The sequence below is a fragment of the Triticum aestivum genome, chromosome 4D, assembly GCF_018294505.1.
Source record: "Triticum aestivum cultivar Chinese Spring chromosome 4D, IWGSC CS RefSeq v2.1, whole genome shotgun sequence".
In the NCBI taxonomy this organism is placed as follows: Eukaryota; Viridiplantae; Streptophyta; class Magnoliopsida; order Poales; family Poaceae; genus Triticum; species Triticum aestivum.
The window spans coordinates 199,955,006-199,973,371 of NC_057805.1; the positions used below are offsets into that span (position 1 = coordinate 199,955,006).

Below are 18,366 nucleotides of genomic sequence, written 5' to 3' on the forward strand. Positions count from 1 at the left end.
ACGGGCGCCATGTGGCAGGCGGCGGTTGGCTGCGGGCGGCGGCGGGTTTCGTCCGGCCGGCGGCGGACGTGTCCGGCGGCGCGGGGTGGAAGGGACTAGGGTTTGCACCGCGAATATTTCGGAGAGGGAGGTGTTGTTATAGGTAGAGGGAGCTAGGAGACTCCAAATGGAGTGCGGTTTTCGCCCACACGATTGTGATCGAACGAACTAGAGCATGGAGGGGACTTAGGTGGGTTTTTGGGCTGTTTGGAGGGGGGTTTTGCTGCAACACACAAAAGGACTTTGCGGTTACCCGGTTAACCGTTGGAGCACCAAACGACCTCCAAATGGAACGGAACTTGACAGGTGGTCTACCGGTGGTATACCAAGGCCACTTGGCAATCCTCGGTCCATTCCGAGAACATTTAACACCCGCTCATGAAAAGAAACAAGAGGGGTGCGCCGGAGAAGGTGGGAGTGCCGGATCGCAAAACGGACAACGCGGAAAATGCTCGGATGCAAGAGACGAACACGTATGCAAATGAGATGCGCATGATGACATGATATGATATGCATGACATGAACAAAATGCAAAACGAGAGACAAAACCCAACCACGAAGGGAATATCATAACACATAGCCGAAAATGGCAAGAGTTGGAGTTACACATATGGAAAGTTACATCCTGGGTGTTACATGTTCATCCAGCCCCAACCGGCTCGAACAATCGGGGTCCTGTTAATCCGCCCCCACCGGGAACTGTTCATCCAAACCCCCTAGCAACGCTCACTGTTCATCCAGAGGCAACACCACGGGGTCTTGTTCATCCACCCCCACCGGGGACTGTTCATCCAAACCCCCCCAGCAACGCTCACTGTTCATCCAGAGGCAGCATCGATCGGCTTCAGTTAGCAGCAGTAGCGAAGGAATCGCTCGATCGGGTTCAGTTATCAGCCATCGATCGATCGCTCGGGTTCAGTAATGTGTAGCCTGCAGTGCAATCACTCGGTTCAGTTAGAGCCCAACGCCTCGCACCCACGCGTGTGCATGTACGAGAGAAACGCGCATCGCTCGGCCCCGACCACCCACCGTAACCGGGAACACCCCAATATTTTCCTCGCCCTCGCTTCTACCACGGTTTTTTCCGTCATGGACGGCCCAAAGAATGTCATGCAGCTGCGTCTCCGGCCCGCCCAAGAAGAAAAGCCAATTTTCTGTCATGATTTTTTGTCATAGAATTAGGACCCCGCCACATCTATGATGATACCGTGTTTTGTCACAATTATTGTCATAGAAGTGTCATAAGTATGACAGAAAAGATTTTCGTTCAGCCCAAAATGTCACAAATGTCTCTTCTTCATAGTGACATTGGAAGTCGTTTTCGGTTCGCCGAACAACTTTCGAAGCGAAGGCTTGACCTTCGATATTGTCCCGTTCCGCAGTAGCTACCATGCACTGCTCGGGCGTACCACTTTTGCTCATTTTAATCCGGTCCCACACTACGCCTATGTAACGCTTAAGATGCCCGGTCCACGCGGCGTCATCATGATAAACGGAAATACGGAACGCTCCCTCCGTACAGAGGAGCATACTACGGCTACTGCAGCCGAAGTACAAAGCGGCCTCATCAAGCCGCGTATCTCATCGGCCATCAAGCCGCCGGTCTCTATTAAATAGGACCGACCAATCTCAGAGCTGGATTAGCAGTTCGGCCTCCGTCGTTCGCCTCATATACCCATGAAGTTTGTACCGCGCATACATAATTATGCACTTAAAATACCCTGGTCATCGGCGGAGGCACAATACGGACAGGCCTACAATGTAGTTCGCACTCCCATAGCTTTTTTCCTTTTTCTAACTATTTTTTTATTTTACCACAGGTGTTGAGGATATAGACCTTAGAGTCACCCGCCAGGATGGGCCGGGTTACTCATATGGTCGTTGCCAGAAGCCCGGAGCCAAGCTTGAAGACGATGGGCCAGAGATGGGCTTAAGACCCGGATATGGCTTAAGGCCCGTAGTTACAATCATTATTATGGTAGAACTTGTAGTGTAAGGCAAGAATAGTTAAGAGTCCGAGCCGGACACTCTTATGAGCCGGCCGGGACTCTGAGAGCTGCTGGGCACCAGCCTCCCTATTAAAGGGACGACCCGGCAGCGGTTTAGGGACAAGAACAACCTCGACGAAAGCCAGGCATAGCAGTTAAGCTCCCTGGTCATCGAAACCCTAATCAATACCACCGCAAACTGGACGTAGGCTTTTACCTTCACCGTAAGGGGCCGAACCAGTATAAACCCTCGTATTCCTTGCCCCGCTTAACCCCTTCAAGCTTCCTAGTAGCGATGGCTCCACGACTAAGTCCTAGCTCGAGGACATCTGCCGTGACAATTCCACGACAGTTGGCGCCCACCGTGGGGCCAGCGCACGGTGGATTTGAGTTCTTGAAGGGCAGCTTCGAAGGGCTCAAGGGATACGCTGTGGGCCGGATGACCAAGAGTCGTCGCGGCAAACTTTACATCGACGATGCAGACTGGGGCCCCGACGCCGGCTCAATTGAGTACGGGTACCGGGTCCCCTTCGGCGGAATTCATGTTTTCATCGGCAAGGTTGGTGAGCCGGGCCCTGAGCCGGATCTCTGCACCGATCTCATCGAGGTGGCTCAGCGCGCACGACCCGCCCGGGCCCGACCTGCCTTAAGGCATGCTTTTGTGGGGTGTATCCACGGAGGACTCTCTGATCGATCTGGATCTGGTGATGAGACGGCCGCCGGCTCTGACGGCGAGTCAGCCGCCGGTGAGTCAAACTCGTTGTATCAACTTCAAGATGGTAGGCTCATGGGTTGTTCCGATGGTGACAGTATTCCGGACCTATTTGAGCCGCCAAGCCGGGTGGGAATCTTTATGGCCGGTGCACAGCCTGTTCAGAACCCCGCGGCTGGAGTAGGAAACCCGGTGCCTTCTCCGGCTCAGGTACTGATGGATCTCACGGACAAGATGACGGCCCTGTTAACCGCCACGGTTGACCCGGCGGATCAAGCTCAGCATGATGCGGAGATGACACAGTTAAAATTGGATCTAGTGAAAGCTAAGGAGGACCTCGCAGCGGAAGGGATCAGGATGGCTGCGGAGAGGGCGGCCCTAGATGCCCAAACTCAGTTGATCCTGGCGCAGTCCTTCCAACTCATGATGGATCAGAACGCGTCCAATGAGGTCATGAGAAGGAGGTATCAAAAGACCCAATCTCGGCTCCCGCCGGTTTACGATCCACGCAACCTCTTCAGCACGCCAGGTGCAGGGTCTAGTAACCCGCCAGGGGTCATAGCGCCCGGGTCTGGGCCCCCTATTCAGCCACGAGTGATGGGGCCTCCCCAGGTGCCCCCTGCCACACCTCAGTATGTGCCAACACCCCCGGGTCATTATAATAACCCGCTGGAGAACATGGTTGCTGCGGCAGCACGGCTGGCGGCTCTCCCAGTTGACGGCGACTCTCCGACGGCTATTGAAACCCGGCGGGTCAGGGAACTCCTTCCGACAGCACTGGCGCAGCAAGAGGCGTACTCCTACAGCCGGGATAGGATCCACTCGACCCCTCGTCCGGGCCGGAGCCCGAGTTACAGCAGGCACATGGTCTCAGCGACCGGCTCAAGCAACGTCCGACGCCATGACCCGCCCCCTGGCCACGGCCCGGTTTATAACGGAGCCTATCACGCAGCGGACCAAGACAGAGCGCGGCAAGAGGCAGAACAGGTGCCTCAATTGACGGCTTACCAGACCCCCCCCCCCCCGGCTTATCCGACGACTTCCGTCGACGTGGGTATCCCTACCAGGACGGGAGGTGTCCCCTGTTTAGTGCCGGCTATCCGCAATGAACGTTTACCCAAGGACTTCAAAGGCCCTAGGAAGGTGCCCAACTACACGGCTGACTTACAACCCGCAGCCTGGATTGAGAGTTATGAGATGGCCATGGAGCTACTGGAGGTCAGTGAGGCAGCAATGGCCAAGTACTTCACCATGATGTTGGATGGGACTGCCCGCACTTGGTTAAAGGGGCTACCACCAAATTCCATTGGGTCTTGGACTGAGCTGAAAGCCCGTTTCATCCAAAACTTCAAAGGTACCTGTAGGCAGTCCATGTCAATTGTGGATTTGACTAACTGTAAGCAGCAGGAGGGTGAGTCTACGACACATTGGGTTCGCCGGGTTAAAGAGATCATACACTCGTCAGACAAGATAGATGCCGGCTCAGCAATCTTAATGCTGGAGAAAAATTGTCGTTTTGTGCCCCTGAAGATGAAACTCGGGCGGCTTAAGCGCGACTGGAGTGACATGGGTACACTAATGGCGGCTCTTGTCAAGTACGCCGATTCTGATGGTACCAAGGATCCCCCTTCAGATGATGAAAGGACAGGGAAGGGAAAGAAGAATGGCAATGGCAAGGGTCCTCAGCATAACCCGGGGAACCAAGGAGGAGGCAAGCGCAAGGCAGATGGCAGCCTAGAGTTTGTAGCCAACGCCAGCGCACAAGGCAATAACCAGCGACGCAAGGGGAGGCCCCCTCCCCGAGGCGGCGGGTCAGGACCGACACTAGAGCAGCTGTTGAATGAGCCTTGTCCAAGGCATGGCTCTAGAGAGAAGCCGGCGACTCATCTATGGAAGGATTGTGCAATCATGAAGGCCTTTAAGAACTACAATGGCCCGGGCGGCGGCTCGGGCGCCGGCGGTTTTCATGGCCCGGGCGGCGGCTCAAATTCTAATCCTCAGAACGGTCAAGGGGGCTTTAATCAGCAGTCTGGCCAGGGTCATCAGCAGCAGCAGGGAGGTTATCAGACCAATCCAAAGCAGCTTAGCGGTGGACAGTATCATGTGTTTACCACCAGTCTGTGTAAACGAGATCAGAAGCTTCATAAGAGGGCAGTAAATGCCGTCGAGCCGGCGGTTCCGCGCTACTTGCGGTGGTCTGAACAGCCCATAGTGTGGAGTAGGGAGGATCACCCTCCCCGGGTGGATAATCCGGGTCACTTGGCCTTGGTAGTGGCTCCTCAGGTAGGAGGATATAAGTTCACTAAAGTGCTCATGGATGGAGGCAGCAGCATCAACATCCTCTATTATGAGACTTTCCGTCATATGGGGTTGATTGATAAAACCTCAGCCAGTCCAACACTATTTTCCACGGTGTGGTACCGGGTAAGTCGGCTTATCCAGTCGGCAAGATTGAATTGGAAGTGGCCTTTGGAGATGAGAGCAACTACAGGGTGGAGAAATTGACCTTTGAGGTGGTCAAGATAAGGAGCCCGTACCATGCTATATTTGGACGGCCGGCTTACGCCAAGTTCATGGCACGGTCGTGTTATGTGTACTTACAGCTCAAGATGCCAGGTCACAATGGGACCATTACGGTTCACGGCAGCCGGAAGGTGGCCTTGGAATGTGAGGAAGGCGATGCAGCTTATGCAGAATCTGTTTGTGCAACGGAGGAGTTGAAGTTTTACAAAGACAATGTTGACCCAACAGATATGACCTCTCTGAAAAAGCCGACTACGGAAAATGAGCCGGCGATGAAATTTAAATCAGCTGATGAAACTAAGCTCGTTGATTTTGTCCCAGGAGATTCATCTCAGCAGTTTAGCATCAGTGCAAATCTGGATCCGAAATAGGAAGGCGCGCTCATCGAGTTCATCCGTGAGAATAGGGACATCTTCGCATGGAAACCTTCTGACATGCTAGGTGTACCTAGGGAACTCGCTGAGCACACTCTCAATGTTGATCCGAAATTTAAGCCGGTCAGATAGTTCCTTCGGCGGTTTAATGAAGAGAGGCGGAAAGCCATTGGTGAAGAGGTGGCCCGGCTCTTGGTGGCCGGGTTTATTGTTGAAGTCTTCCACCTAGAGTGGTTAGCTAACCCGGTGCTCGTACTCAAGAAGAACGACACTTGGCGGATGTGTGTAGACTACACGGACTTGAACAAGGTGTGTCCGGCTGATCCTTTTGCCCTTCCCCGTATTGATCAAATTATTGATGCTACGGCCGGTTGTGCGCGTTTAAGTTTTCTGGACGCTTATTCTGGATATCATCAGATTAAAATGGCGGTTAAGGACCAGGAGAAGACGGCGTTCATCACTCCCTTTGGAGCCTTCTGCTATGTGTCCATGCCCTTTGGACTCAAGTGTGCACAGGCGACTTATCAGCGTTGCGTGCAGAACTGTCTTCATAAACAGATTGGGCGAAATGTTCACGCCTATGTGGACGATATTGTGGTTAAGTCCATAAAGGAGGAAACCCTGATAGATGATTTGAGAGAAACCTTTGATAATCTCCGGGTCTACAAGATGATGCTTAACCCAACCAAGTGTGTCTTTGGTGTTCCTGCAGGCAAACTCTTGGGTTTTTTGGTTTCTGACAGAGGCATTGAAGCTAACCCAGAGAAGATCAAGGCCATCACCTCCCTGGCTAAGCCGGCGTGTATAAATGACGTTCAGCGCTTGGCGGGTCGCATCGCTGCATTAAGCCGGTTTATAAGCCGTCTGGGTGAGAAGGCCATGCCATTATATCAGTTGATGAAAAAGACTGATAACTTTGTCTGGAATGATGCAGCTAATACTGCCTTCGAGGATTTGAAGAAGCAGCTGGCAGAGCCTCCAGTCCTTGCTGCTCCGTTTGATAAGGAGCCCTTATTATTATATGTAGCGGCGAACACACGAGCCGTCAGTGTGGCTATTGTGGTGGAGCGCAAGGAGGAGGGTAAGGAGCATCCGATTCAGCGGCCGGTTTATTATGTCAGCGAGGTGCTCATTGAGTCCAAGCAGTGGTACCCGCATTGGCAGAAGCTTGTGTATGGTGTGTTCATGGCGAGCCGGAAACTTAAGCATTATTTTCAGGGTCATCCCATCACTATCGTCAGTTCTGCCCCTCTTGGTGATATCATTCAAAACAGAGAGGCCACAGGGAGAATTGCTAAGTGGGCTATAGAACTTGGACCTCATGGTCTCAAATACGTGCCACGCACTGCTGTTAAATCTCAGGCCTTGGTGGATTTCATCAATGATTGGACAGAGTCACAGGTGCCCGAGCAGAAGCCGGATAACACATATTGGACTATTTACTTTGATGGGTCCAGGCAGTTGGAGGGCTCGGGGGCCGGAGTCGTGTTAGCTTCTCCTAAAGGTGACAAGTTCCATTATGTGCTACAGTTGCTGTTTCCTTGTACTAACAACGCGGCTGAGTACGAGGCCTTGCTCCATGGTCTTCGGATGGCTAAAGAGATGAGCTTAAGCCGGGTAAGGTGCTTCGGCGACTCAGACTTGGTGGCTCAACAAGTATCAGGGAAGTGGGATTCCAAGGACCCTCTCATGGCGGCTTATCGCCGCGAGGTTGATGCCATTGCTGGGCATTTTTAGGGTTACCATGTGGAACACATCGACCGCAGGAAGAACGAGGCGGCAGATGCTTTAAGCTGGCTGGGCTCTCAGCGAAAGCCGGTGCCGCCTAACACTTTCCTGGACGTCCTATATAGCCCTTCTGTTAAGTTGCCTACAGAGGAAGACTTGGCTGTCCCTGACCCGGAGGCACGACTGGTGGCGGCTCTCCATATCATACCAGACTGGACAATGCCGTATCTGGCTTACATGACCCGGGGCGAGTTGCCCGAGGATGAAACCTTGGCCAGGCAAATAACCCGGCGGGCTAAGTCAATGATTGTTATCAATGGTGAATTGCATCACCACAGTGTGACGGGAGCGTTTCAGCGTTGTGTTTCCCCTGAGGAAGGTCAAGAAATCTTGCGTGAGATTCATGAAGGGGATTGTGGCCATCACGCCGGCTCAAAGTCTCTTGTGGCCAAAGCTTTTCGTCATGGTTTCTATTGGTTGACGGCTCATGCTGATGCAGAGGACTTGGTCCGTAAGTGTGATGGTTGCCAAAGGTTCTCGCGACGGGCTCACATACGGGCTCAAGAGCTGAGGATGATCCCAATTACTTGGCCCTTTGCGGTCTGGGGGCTTGATATGGTTGGGCCTTTCAAAAGGTCCAAGGATAAGAAGACCCACCTTTTGGTGGCAGTTGACAAGTTTACCAAGTGGGTCGAAGCGGAGCCCTTTAGCAAGTGTGATGCAGCCACGGCGGTTCAGTTTATGAAAAAGGTGATCTTTCGCTTTGGTTTTCCGCATAGTATTATCACTGACAATGGCACCAATCTCTCCAAAGGCGCCATGGAAGAATTTTGTCAACGAGAGCATATCCGACTTGATGTTTCCTCAGTAGCTCATCCTCAATCCAATGGTCAAGCTGAGAGAGCTAATCAGGAGAATCTGAAGGGCATCAAGCCCCGGCTTTTGGTCCCTTTGCAATGGACGCCGGGTTGTTGGGTGGAGGAGTTGCCCTCCATGTTATGGAGCATCAACACTACTCCTAACAGGTCTACAGGTTTTACACCTTTCTTCATGGTTTACGGGGCAGAAGCAGTCCTCCCCAGTGACATCCGTCATGACTCACCGCGAGTGGCGGCTTATGTTGAGGCGGATAATGAGCAGGCGCGCCAAGATGCTCTTGACTTGCTGGACGAACAACGTGATGTGGCAGCAGCCCGTTCAGCGATTTACCAACAAGACCTGCGCCATTATCATAGCCGCCGGGTTAAATCCCGGGTCTTTCGGGAAGGGGATCTCGTGCTCCGGCTTATCCAAGATCAAACTGATACGCACAAACTATCCCCGCCTTGGGAAGGGCCCTTTGTGGTCAGCAAGAACTTGCACAACGGGTCGTATTACCTCATTGACGTCCGGGAGAACAAAGATTCACGTAAGTCGGAGGAAGAGACCCGTCGGCCGTGGAACATAGCTCAGCTTCGGCCTTACTACACTTGAGCCACCGGCTTTCATAATGTACATTTTTCTCTCAGCCATGTATATATTATGATAAAGCAATAAAGCAGGAGCGCTGTCCTTTTTCTCCTCCAAATGTGCATGTGTTTTCTTTGCAAGATCAACATGGTAACTTGAAGGAGGATCCGGCTCATGATCGTATTCGAATCTAGCCGCAGGTAATAAGGTCACTTGGGAGCTTCCTGTTCAAACATGGGTCGTATTCGAACCAAGGAGAACATAGCTGTCGATACCCATTTGATTGGCAAAGTGCCGAGCTCATTGGGAGGTTTTCTCTGATCATATTTGAATCATAGTTTAACCCCTTTGAGAACCGACGTGGATCGTATTCGAATCAGCGTCGTTAAACAATTCTTAAAATCACTTGGGGGCTTCCTGTTCAAACATGGGTCGTATTCGAACCAAAGAGAACATAGCTGTCGGTACCCTCTTGATTGGCATCGCCACACCCACTAGGGGCTATATGATCGTATCCGAATCTTAGCTTAACCCCTTTGGGCCGGGTCTCTGGTCGAATTCGAACCAGAAGCCCCCAAGTTCTTCTGCTTTATCACAAGATTTCTCTGATTATGTCAAAGTGTGTACAGCTAGGTCTCGCTTGGCCGGGTTAAATTTTGATTTCTAGTGTTGGTTCAGCACAATAGGTGTCATTAAAACAGATACACCGGAGTTAAGGTACCACCCTTATTACCCGGGTTATCTAAACCGGAAATGCGCTGGCAGGCCGCTAAGTGTGTTATCACGGCTATATTAAAGACATGACTAAGGGTCAATCTTTTTGATTCATATCCGGGTTATATGTCTAAAACCGATGATTCTCAGCGCGGTAAGCCGCCCAGAGACTTGTGATTTGTCCTTCTATGTAGGATAGTTCAAGGCAATTATTGGAGACTAAGGAGAATGAATGACCCGGAGAAATATCAAAGAGACAACTTCAATAGACTTCAGCATTCAATATGTGCACGATGGCACGGCAAAGATAAACTGTTGCACCTACTCTATTACAAGACTCATCGAGTCCAAAAGGGTGGAGCATTGTTTGGTAAACCGGCTGCAGAAGTTAAGATGCTTGCTGGGTGGAAGTCTCCGGCTCATCTCTTCCTTCTCCTCCGGCTGTCCCCAAGGTCTGGAAGGTCGACGACTTCCAGTCGATGCCGCTCAGCGCTTCGAATTGGGCTTCCTCGTCAATTAACCCGGCCGGGTCAATCTCCAGGGCAAAGGTGTGCTGACGAGCCGGCGGAATTAAACTCAGAGCTTCATAGCGAGGGGTTGGAATCCTCTGATTTTCCGCATTATAACCCGGCTGGTACTTGGTCAGATCCGTGTCGTTTCCAATAAGAGTCACCACCGGGCGCACGATCTTCACGCAGGCGGCGAAGTCTTTTTGGTCGAAAGCCGTGCCATCCTCCTTCAGACTTGGATAGCCGAGGGCGATGTCTGCCGGGTCCAGCTCCGGCAGGAAAGCCTTGGCCCGGCTCAGCGCGGCGATCGCTCCGGATCTTGCAGAGGCCCGTCGCAGCTCTTGGATACGTTGCGGGAGGACGGCGAGCCGGCGAAGAACCTCCGCCAAGTGAGTCGGCACCTCGTTGGATAAGGCTACCACAGCTAAGGCACGTTGTGACCCGGTGTAGAGTTGCTCCACCAGGGTGTACATGGCCTTTAGCTTGGTTACCACACTCTGGTGGAGGTTGGCACTTCTGGAACCTGTTTCATAGAGCAGGACAAGCCGCCGACCAGGGTGAGTTATGAGGCATTAAAATTTTAAACTGAATAAAAGCCGGCGGATGACTTACCAAAGATTGCAGCAACCATTTGAGACACTTGGCGCTTTAAGCCGGAGAGTTCGGCCGTCTTCTCTGACAGGGCCCTCTCTGCCTGATCAGCCTGGTTCACCAATGCGGCCTTTTCTTTGGCCCACGCTTTTCGTTCAACGTCAAACTCTGTCTTCAGCTTCTCTTGTGAGGCGATGCTGGACACGAACTTGGCATTTGCCTTCCGGGTCTCCATCTCTTGCATCTTCAGCCGGTTCTTGAGGTCAGCGAGGTCAGCCTCAAGTTTCTTGCCAGTAGCCTGTATAAATGTCCGGGTTATGACATGCACAGTTGCTATACAAATTTAAAGTCCCAAGTGTTTTCCAAGCAAAGACACTTGGCACTTGGGAGCTAATGCATGTTCAACGTTTCTATTTACCAATTTCTGGTTCATGGAAGCAAGCCGGAAGATAAGTCCCAAGTGTTTTCTAAAGCCAAGACACCTGGCACTTGGGGGCTAATGTGTATCGAAGGCTCTTATCTACAAATTACCGGTTTAATTGGTAAAACCGGAACTTCAGTTTACAACATATTCAATCATAAGTTGTTGACTTAAGGGCTAGCATGGTAAAAGTAACTAGGCAGTAAGTAAGAGGACAGGAGATAATACCTCAGATTTCTGCTGGATCTGGGTCACCATGGCAACCTCTGCGTCCCGGCTCTTGTGCACTTGGTTGATGTAGCCGGAGACAAGCTCTCCGATGCTCAGGTTGGCATAGTCAGTTAGATCCAGACTGACCCGGTGGGGCTGCAGTACTTCCCCCTTGGCAGAGCACTTGGCCAGTGTCGTAGGCCTCCCCGGCTCAACGAATTCCGTCCGGGTGATTTCCACGTCCGGGTCATTTGTTGGCTGAGCCGAGCCGGAGGCCTCCGGGTCAGCAGAAGCTTCTACAGGTGCCTTGTCGATTGGAGCGGTGGCTTCGAGGGCGGAGGCAGCTGGCGGTTCTTGAACCGTCACCTCCGGTTTAGGCAAATCCGGCTCTCCGGCCGACTTGGTTTTCTTCGCCCTCTTGGTGAGCTTTGCCTGGGCACTGAAAGAATAACAAAGGTTAGTACAAAAAGTATGAGCAAAGATCAGAACAACATGAGATGGTTATCATTACCCGGGCACGGTCTTGAAAGTTGGCAGATTCGACTGCATAGAATCGCCGGAAGAAGGGGAAGTCTCCTGATAATTTGAATCAAAGGAATTAAGCGGTTTGCGTATAACACCCGCAAAAGGATGAAAAGGGTACAATTTTGTGGTCACCTCGGTCTGGCGTTTCCTTGATGCATCAGGTAACCTGGAGGAGAGGTCAGCGTCCTTGTTGGTTCGGGTATGCCGCCGGCTTTCATGAACCTGTCGCTTCAAAATAAATTGAGGATCTTGGTAAGCTAAAGGATGGGAAAAGCTTAATTTCCGGGTTACTCTTCGGGTTTTCAGCCGTGGCAAGGGCTCCGAGTCGGAGGAAAGTATTGTTACCTCTTCAACCACCGGGTTACTGGCTCCGGTGTCCTCCTATTGATAAACAACATTGATAAGGCGGACAGAACTAAAGCAACAAGTATAACAAGAGCTTACAGGTTTAGGAATTACCTCAGACTCGGAGCTGTCACTCAGCTGCAACAGCTCCGAAGCAGTGGGCCTACTTCCCTTCTTACGGGGAGCGGCTTTCTTGGCGGTTTTCTTCGCCTTTCTGGCCTTTTTGGCGGTGTCATGGTCATACCTGACCCGCCAGAACTTGTCATCAGCCTGAAAAATACAATGATGAATTCTTAAAACGGTTCAGATGAAAGTTATATGCAGAAGAAGGTAAAATGTTAAAGTCAGCGGCTTATCGCTGGGGCTGGGTTGGTCTTGCAGAAGGGGGCTAACCCGGTCCTCCCGCAGTCTGCCAGGCTCTCGTTCATAAGAGCCTTGGTCATATCTTCCACAACGTCTTCAGGAAGATCATTGCGGCTTTGTCTCTGAGGGTCATCCTTTCGGCCCGTGTACTCGCACATTAAGCCGGGGCGGCGGCTCAATGGGATCACCCGCCACGATATCCAGACCCGGACCAGATCGATTCCATTCAGACCATTGCCCAGGAGAGCCTTGATCTTGTTGATGGTGGGGAGCAGAGGTTGGCGCTCCGCTTGAGTCAGCTTATCTGACAGTGGGTGAGTCGGCTCCAGGCGCGAGGGGCGAAAGCCGGGCAACGGACTCTCGTCAGCCGGCGACGTGTCTTGGCAGTAAAACCACGTCAGATTCCAGTCCTTGGGATGGCTGGGCGGCCCTGCGTAATGGAAGAGGCAGTCCCTACGCCGCTGGATGGAGATGCCACCTAACTCCAGACTTGGCCCATTGGCGCACTCATTCTGACGGTTGAAGTAAAAAAGCTCTCTAAAGAGCAGCAGACTAGGTTCTTCTCCAAGGTAAACCTCGCAGAATACTTGGAAGTTGCAGATGTTGGACACTGAGTTGGGTCCTATGTCCTGAGGCTGCAAGTCGAAGAAGTTTAGAACGTCTCTAAAAAACTTTGACCCGGGCGGTGCGAAGCCCCGGCTCATGTGATCCGCAAAAATCACTACCTCCCCGTCCTTTGGCTGTGGTCTCTCTTCTGACGGGTCGGGGGCACGGTAGGACATGACGTCCTTCTTGGGCAGATATCCAGACTTAACAAAATCTGCTAGTGTCTCACTGGTGACATTGGACCTCATCCAGTTGCAAGTGATGGAGGCTTTGGGAGCTTTGGGAGGCATGGTGAAAGTCGGCAGTCTATGACAAAAAGGAAAACGTCCGGATTAATTATAAGCCGGAGGAAATCTACAGCTCAAAGTCAAGGTGGCGGCTTATGAAGGGGACTAATGGTATATACCTAAGTACAGCGGGTTATTTAAGCCGCAGGGGTATTCAGAATAATTTGATTGTCTACGGCCTTATCACAGCTAAGCCGGAGGATTCTACGGAGCATGATTTTCTTTAACCCGGAAGGTTCTATGGCGTGTGGTTTCTTTAAGCTGGAAATGTAAACCGCCGTGATTCAATGGTTGCAGTTTTTTACTAAGTGTGGTAAAACAGGTTTCACACTTTGCAGTAACTATTTCGGATCAAAATGGTCGGGCGAAAGAAACGTTTCTAGACCTAGAAACAGAAGCGAGGGAGTTCTTGGGCTCGAACAAGGCTCTTATGCAGTAAAAAGAGGGCTGCTTGCATGTAAAATGGGTGCTAAACAGTCACCGCAATAGTTCTATGCAGGTCTAAGATCAAAAGGAGGCAGTACAAATCAAATCTACTAAGGCCCGCGATGAACTACGAGGAACACGGATGAACTACTCGAACCCTATTGCAGATCTGTTCTACAGGGAAGAAGAAACTTACAGGGGCTGGTGAGTCGCGGAGGTCGTCGCGTTTCTCTGGTCAAATCAGGGTGATGCAGCGGCCTGAGTTGGTGACGACGAGAAGACCCGCGGCGGCGGCAGCAGCAGAGCTTGAGCAGGGGAGCAGTGGCACGAGGAAGAAGACGAAGAAGAGAGAAGTGGCTGAAAGCCCGTCGGGCCGGCCTATTTATAAGGGAGAGCTCATAAGTGGGCGCGAGAATCAAGGAGACCACGGCGTGGTTATCTCCTCACGAGACGGCTCGATTTTCGGGATGACAGTAAATGTAAAGATCCGTTGCGGATCTGGCGGAGTAAAAAACGGGCTTAATGGAAGATGACGTCACAGCGGATTATCCGGAGTCCAGAGGATGACGTCACGCCGGGTTATGGTCTTCACACAATTGTAAGCTGGCGATTTTCTGTCGAAGGGATTGAAGATTGACATGAGCCGGCTCAAATCAATCTGGGGCCTAATGTTGAGGATATAGACCTTAGAGTCACCCACCAGGATGGGCCGGGTTACTCATATGGTCGTTGCCAGAAGCCCGGAGCCAAGCTTGAAGACGATGGGCCAGAGATGGGCTTAAGACCCGGATATGGCTTAAGGCCCGTAGTTACAATCATTATTATGGTAGAACTTGTAGTGTAAGGCAAGAATAGTTAAGAGTCCGAGCCGGACACTCTTATGAGCCGGCCAGGACTCTGAGAGCTGCTGGGCGCCAGCCTCCCTATATAAAGGGACGACCCGGCAGCGGTTTAGGGACAAGAACAACCTCGACGAAAGCCAGGCATAGCAGTTAAGCTCCCTGGTCATCGAAACCCTAATCAATACCACCGCAAACTGGACGTAGGCTTTTATCTTCACCGTAAGGGGCCGAACCAGCATAAACCCTCGTATTCCTTGTCCCGCTTAACCCCTTTAAGCTTCCTAGTAGCGATGGCTCCACGACTAAGTCCTAGCTCGAGGACATCTGCCGTGACAATTCCACGACAACAGGTGACTCAAAGCCTAGTCATCTTATGGACTCTTTCTGAGTTCGGCTTCGTATAGATAACCAAAGGCTATTCCTTCCAAGGAGTCCTTTCGCCAAGGCAAGGCAGCGCAGATGTGCGACAGGAGGTCCAAATGATTTTTTGTAGACCAAACTTGTAAAGTGCCTTTTTCCTCAGCCTGCGATCCCCGGCATGTTAAATATCCCGTGTAGCGGCGTTATAATCTGCAAGATCGCGTTTGACGTATCAATCAGATTAAAGTGAACATAGTCCGTATTCAGTATTTGTCTTTTCTAAAAACTGAATTTTGCTTCTTCGGTTGTTCCACGCACGCACCTCGGCACAAATTGCTAGGGGCTCGATATGGCAACATATGAGTTGCCGACAAGTCCGAACAGCTTTATAGCACACTTCAGCGTCACGAGTTTGGCCTTATATGCATCAGCTCCGAATCATGTCTTTGGTCAATTGTTGGGTTGCCCGGCTCCTGTGCTTACTACCTTACATTCCGTCCTATTGGCTAAGGTAGTAAAGGGAGAACTACTGCGATTGCGTTTCCGGTTCATCTGGTCAAGCGCCTCAGTAGAGAAAGCCGAAAACTGACTGTCATGATGCGGCGAGAGCTGGTCAACCACTTGATGACTTATCAGAATCTTTCGTGATTCCCTCCGTATTACACGAAGGACCATTCTTCTGGTCACCTATGTAACGCACCGTATTCAGATAACCGCGTACATACCAGGGGCTATATCGTAGACCCACCGTCAAACTCCTATGGCTAAGTGAAAGTGTTAAAGCCCTATAGTCTGATTGCCTAGTTCGCTGCATTGACACCTCCTTCACGGACCAAGACGTTGGGTCAAAAGTGATCACATGCTTTTCCAAACACCCCCATATTATATGTGAGGGGGCCGAAGCCGACGACTGGCAAACTTTCAAATTATACAAAAAATGGCCGCACAGGAGGAATCAAAAATTTCAGGCAAAAAGAAGCATAGCCTATAATATATCATAATATTGTTTCTACAATTTCAGTAGATTCAATCGAATATCATATCCTTCGAGCACTGAGCCTCTATCAAGCGGGCACCCTCTAGGGCATCTTCAAAATAATGCTCCGGCGTGTGATGGTCCTTGCCCCCGGGTGGGCTCTTTGCTGCAATATCGGTGGCCTTCATCTTCGCCCAGTACGTCCTGACGCGGGCAAGGGCCATCCGTGCACCTTCAATGCACGTTGACCGCTTAACAGCGTCGATACGCGGCACCGCATCAACAAGTCGCTGCACCAAACCGAAATAACTATTCGAAATTGGCTCAGTCGGCCACAGCCGGACCACAACGTCCTTCTTGGCAGATCCGGATATCTTGTGGAGCTCGGCACATTGGGCCATCTGTTCGTTCAGCAATAGCGGACGCCTTGGCATGCTGAATTGCAACCAGAAAAGCTTCTCCATTGCATGTCCTTCTTGCGCTTGGTAAAACTGTGCCGCATCAGAGACACTCTTCCTCAAATCCAAGAATGCATTTGGAGAACTCCACATTTGATTAAGTGGGGCATACTTCGGATCACCGAATTTAGTCTGTAGTAAGAAGGGCTTACCAGCCGCTATCTCCCCAGCTTGCCGGATCTCCTCCAGAGCCGCTCTAGACTCGTACCGTGCTTCTCTCGCCTCTTGTAAGGCCTTGTCGAGATTGGCCGTTTTGGCCTTGTTATCCTTATCGAGGAATTCACATCAGACAATGGCATCCTTTAGCTCGCGCGCCATGGTAGTTATTCTCTCCTCACACTGGCGCCGAGCAGCCTGTTCGGCCTTTAACTCAGCAGCTTCCTTCTCGGCAGCTGCACTACTCATCCTGGCTTGCTCCTTGGCCCGGGCGTGCTCAACCCAAAGGGTCCCAACCGCGGCAGCACTATCTGCAGTTATGCATATCTTAGTATATAATTCTCAGCTTCGTGCTCATGTTATTATAGATACAGATACTGACTGCCCCAAAACATACCTTGCGCCTCGTCGAGCTGCCTGTTAATTAGCGTGATGTCGTCATCCGCCGCATCAAGTTTCTGCTTCAGACCTGCAACCTCTGAAGCATGGGCAGTCGCCATGGATGTAACAACCTGTGTTTCAGTTAATTAGATTATTTCCTGGACATTTCTTTTTTGATCCTCTGATCGCCTCCCTTTGGACGCCAACCAGAGTCTCAGGGGCTACTATCTATACACAGGTGCATTTTTCACGTACAGTGCAATTGAAGATATTACATAGCATACCTCGAAGCCTCTTAGCAGGCTCATGAAGGCTTCATTCAGCCCGCTTCTCGCGGACAGAATGCTCCTGACTACCGTACCCATTAAGGTACGTTGTTCCTCTGAGATGGACGCATGTTGCACCGGCACCTCCGGATCCCTGGAAGCAGCTGCGGTAGTATGAACTCCCTTCGAAGGGATATGTTCAGTCGACCCTAGAGTCGTCTCCGGCTGTAAACCGGATAGTCCGGGGCCTTTATTGTTGATCCCCGAAGGGGTCGCACGCCCCGGACCCTGGACTACCGAAGTATCACCTTCGGGCGTGGTCTTCATCGTGCCTCGCACCACTTGCTGATCGGAAGAGATCCTCCAAGACGACACCTCAAAGTCGTCCGCCCCTATTGGGCGAGAAGGTCTGTGGGGGCGTCTCGCTTTCCATCATCTCCGGAAGAAGATCCCCCGAGGAGGAAGACTGTTGCGGAAGACTGCGTGCCAGACTGCAAACATATATTTTAGATGTTACCCTTGTAACGGAAAGGAACGGGATATGTTTAAGACACCCTTGTTCACTTACGATTCGGCTAAGGGCTTGTCCTTACGGAGGAACTGCACAACAACATCATCTTCCGAGCCCGAACCACCTGACATGGACATTTTCCCTCGCTTAGGAGCCTTTACCTCCAAATCTTCGGAGGCCATCCTTTTCTTCCCATAGGGGGAAGGGATGTCAGCTTCTCCTTCTCTTTACATAGTGTCAGGTGTGCCTTTCACCTTTGGACTTCTTCCTCTCCTCCTTGTCCTCCTTTGCCGGCACTTGATATGGCGCTGGAACTAGCATCCTTGTTAACACAGGATCAGCTGGGTCTTCGGGAAGAGGGGCCGAACACCTAATTCGTTCCGCCTTCTTTATCCAGCCCTGTTCAAAGATTGTTTTCTCAGTATATTATTGTTATGAGATATTTAACTGAGCTGTGTTCGGGAGTCGAGTGCTTACCGTGGTATCCGGATGGTTGAAGTCAAGGCCGATGTCTTCAGTGATATCCGGCCACTGATTTCGTGTCCCAAAAAATAACTTCCACATTCCTCTATGCATCATGCTGAAGAAGTGCTGAAGGGTCCGTGG

General features: G+C 51.4%; 1 protein-coding gene across 1 annotated transcript in view; it reads right to left on the reverse strand.

Moving 5' to 3' along the window:
• Positions 1-18,366, reverse strand: part of LOC123096816 (integumentary mucin C.1) — a 139,394-nt gene that overhangs the window by 117,385 nt on the left and 3,643 nt on the right. Inside the window, exons 3-4 of the mRNA XM_044518587.1 lie at positions 17,000-17,114; positions 16,785-16,913 (exon numbers count right to left, since the gene is read on the reverse strand). Of these exons, the coding sequence (XP_044374522.1) occupies positions 16,785-16,913; positions 17,000-17,114 (244 nt within the window). The remainder of the gene's footprint in view (positions 1-16,784; positions 16,914-16,999; positions 17,115-18,366) is intronic.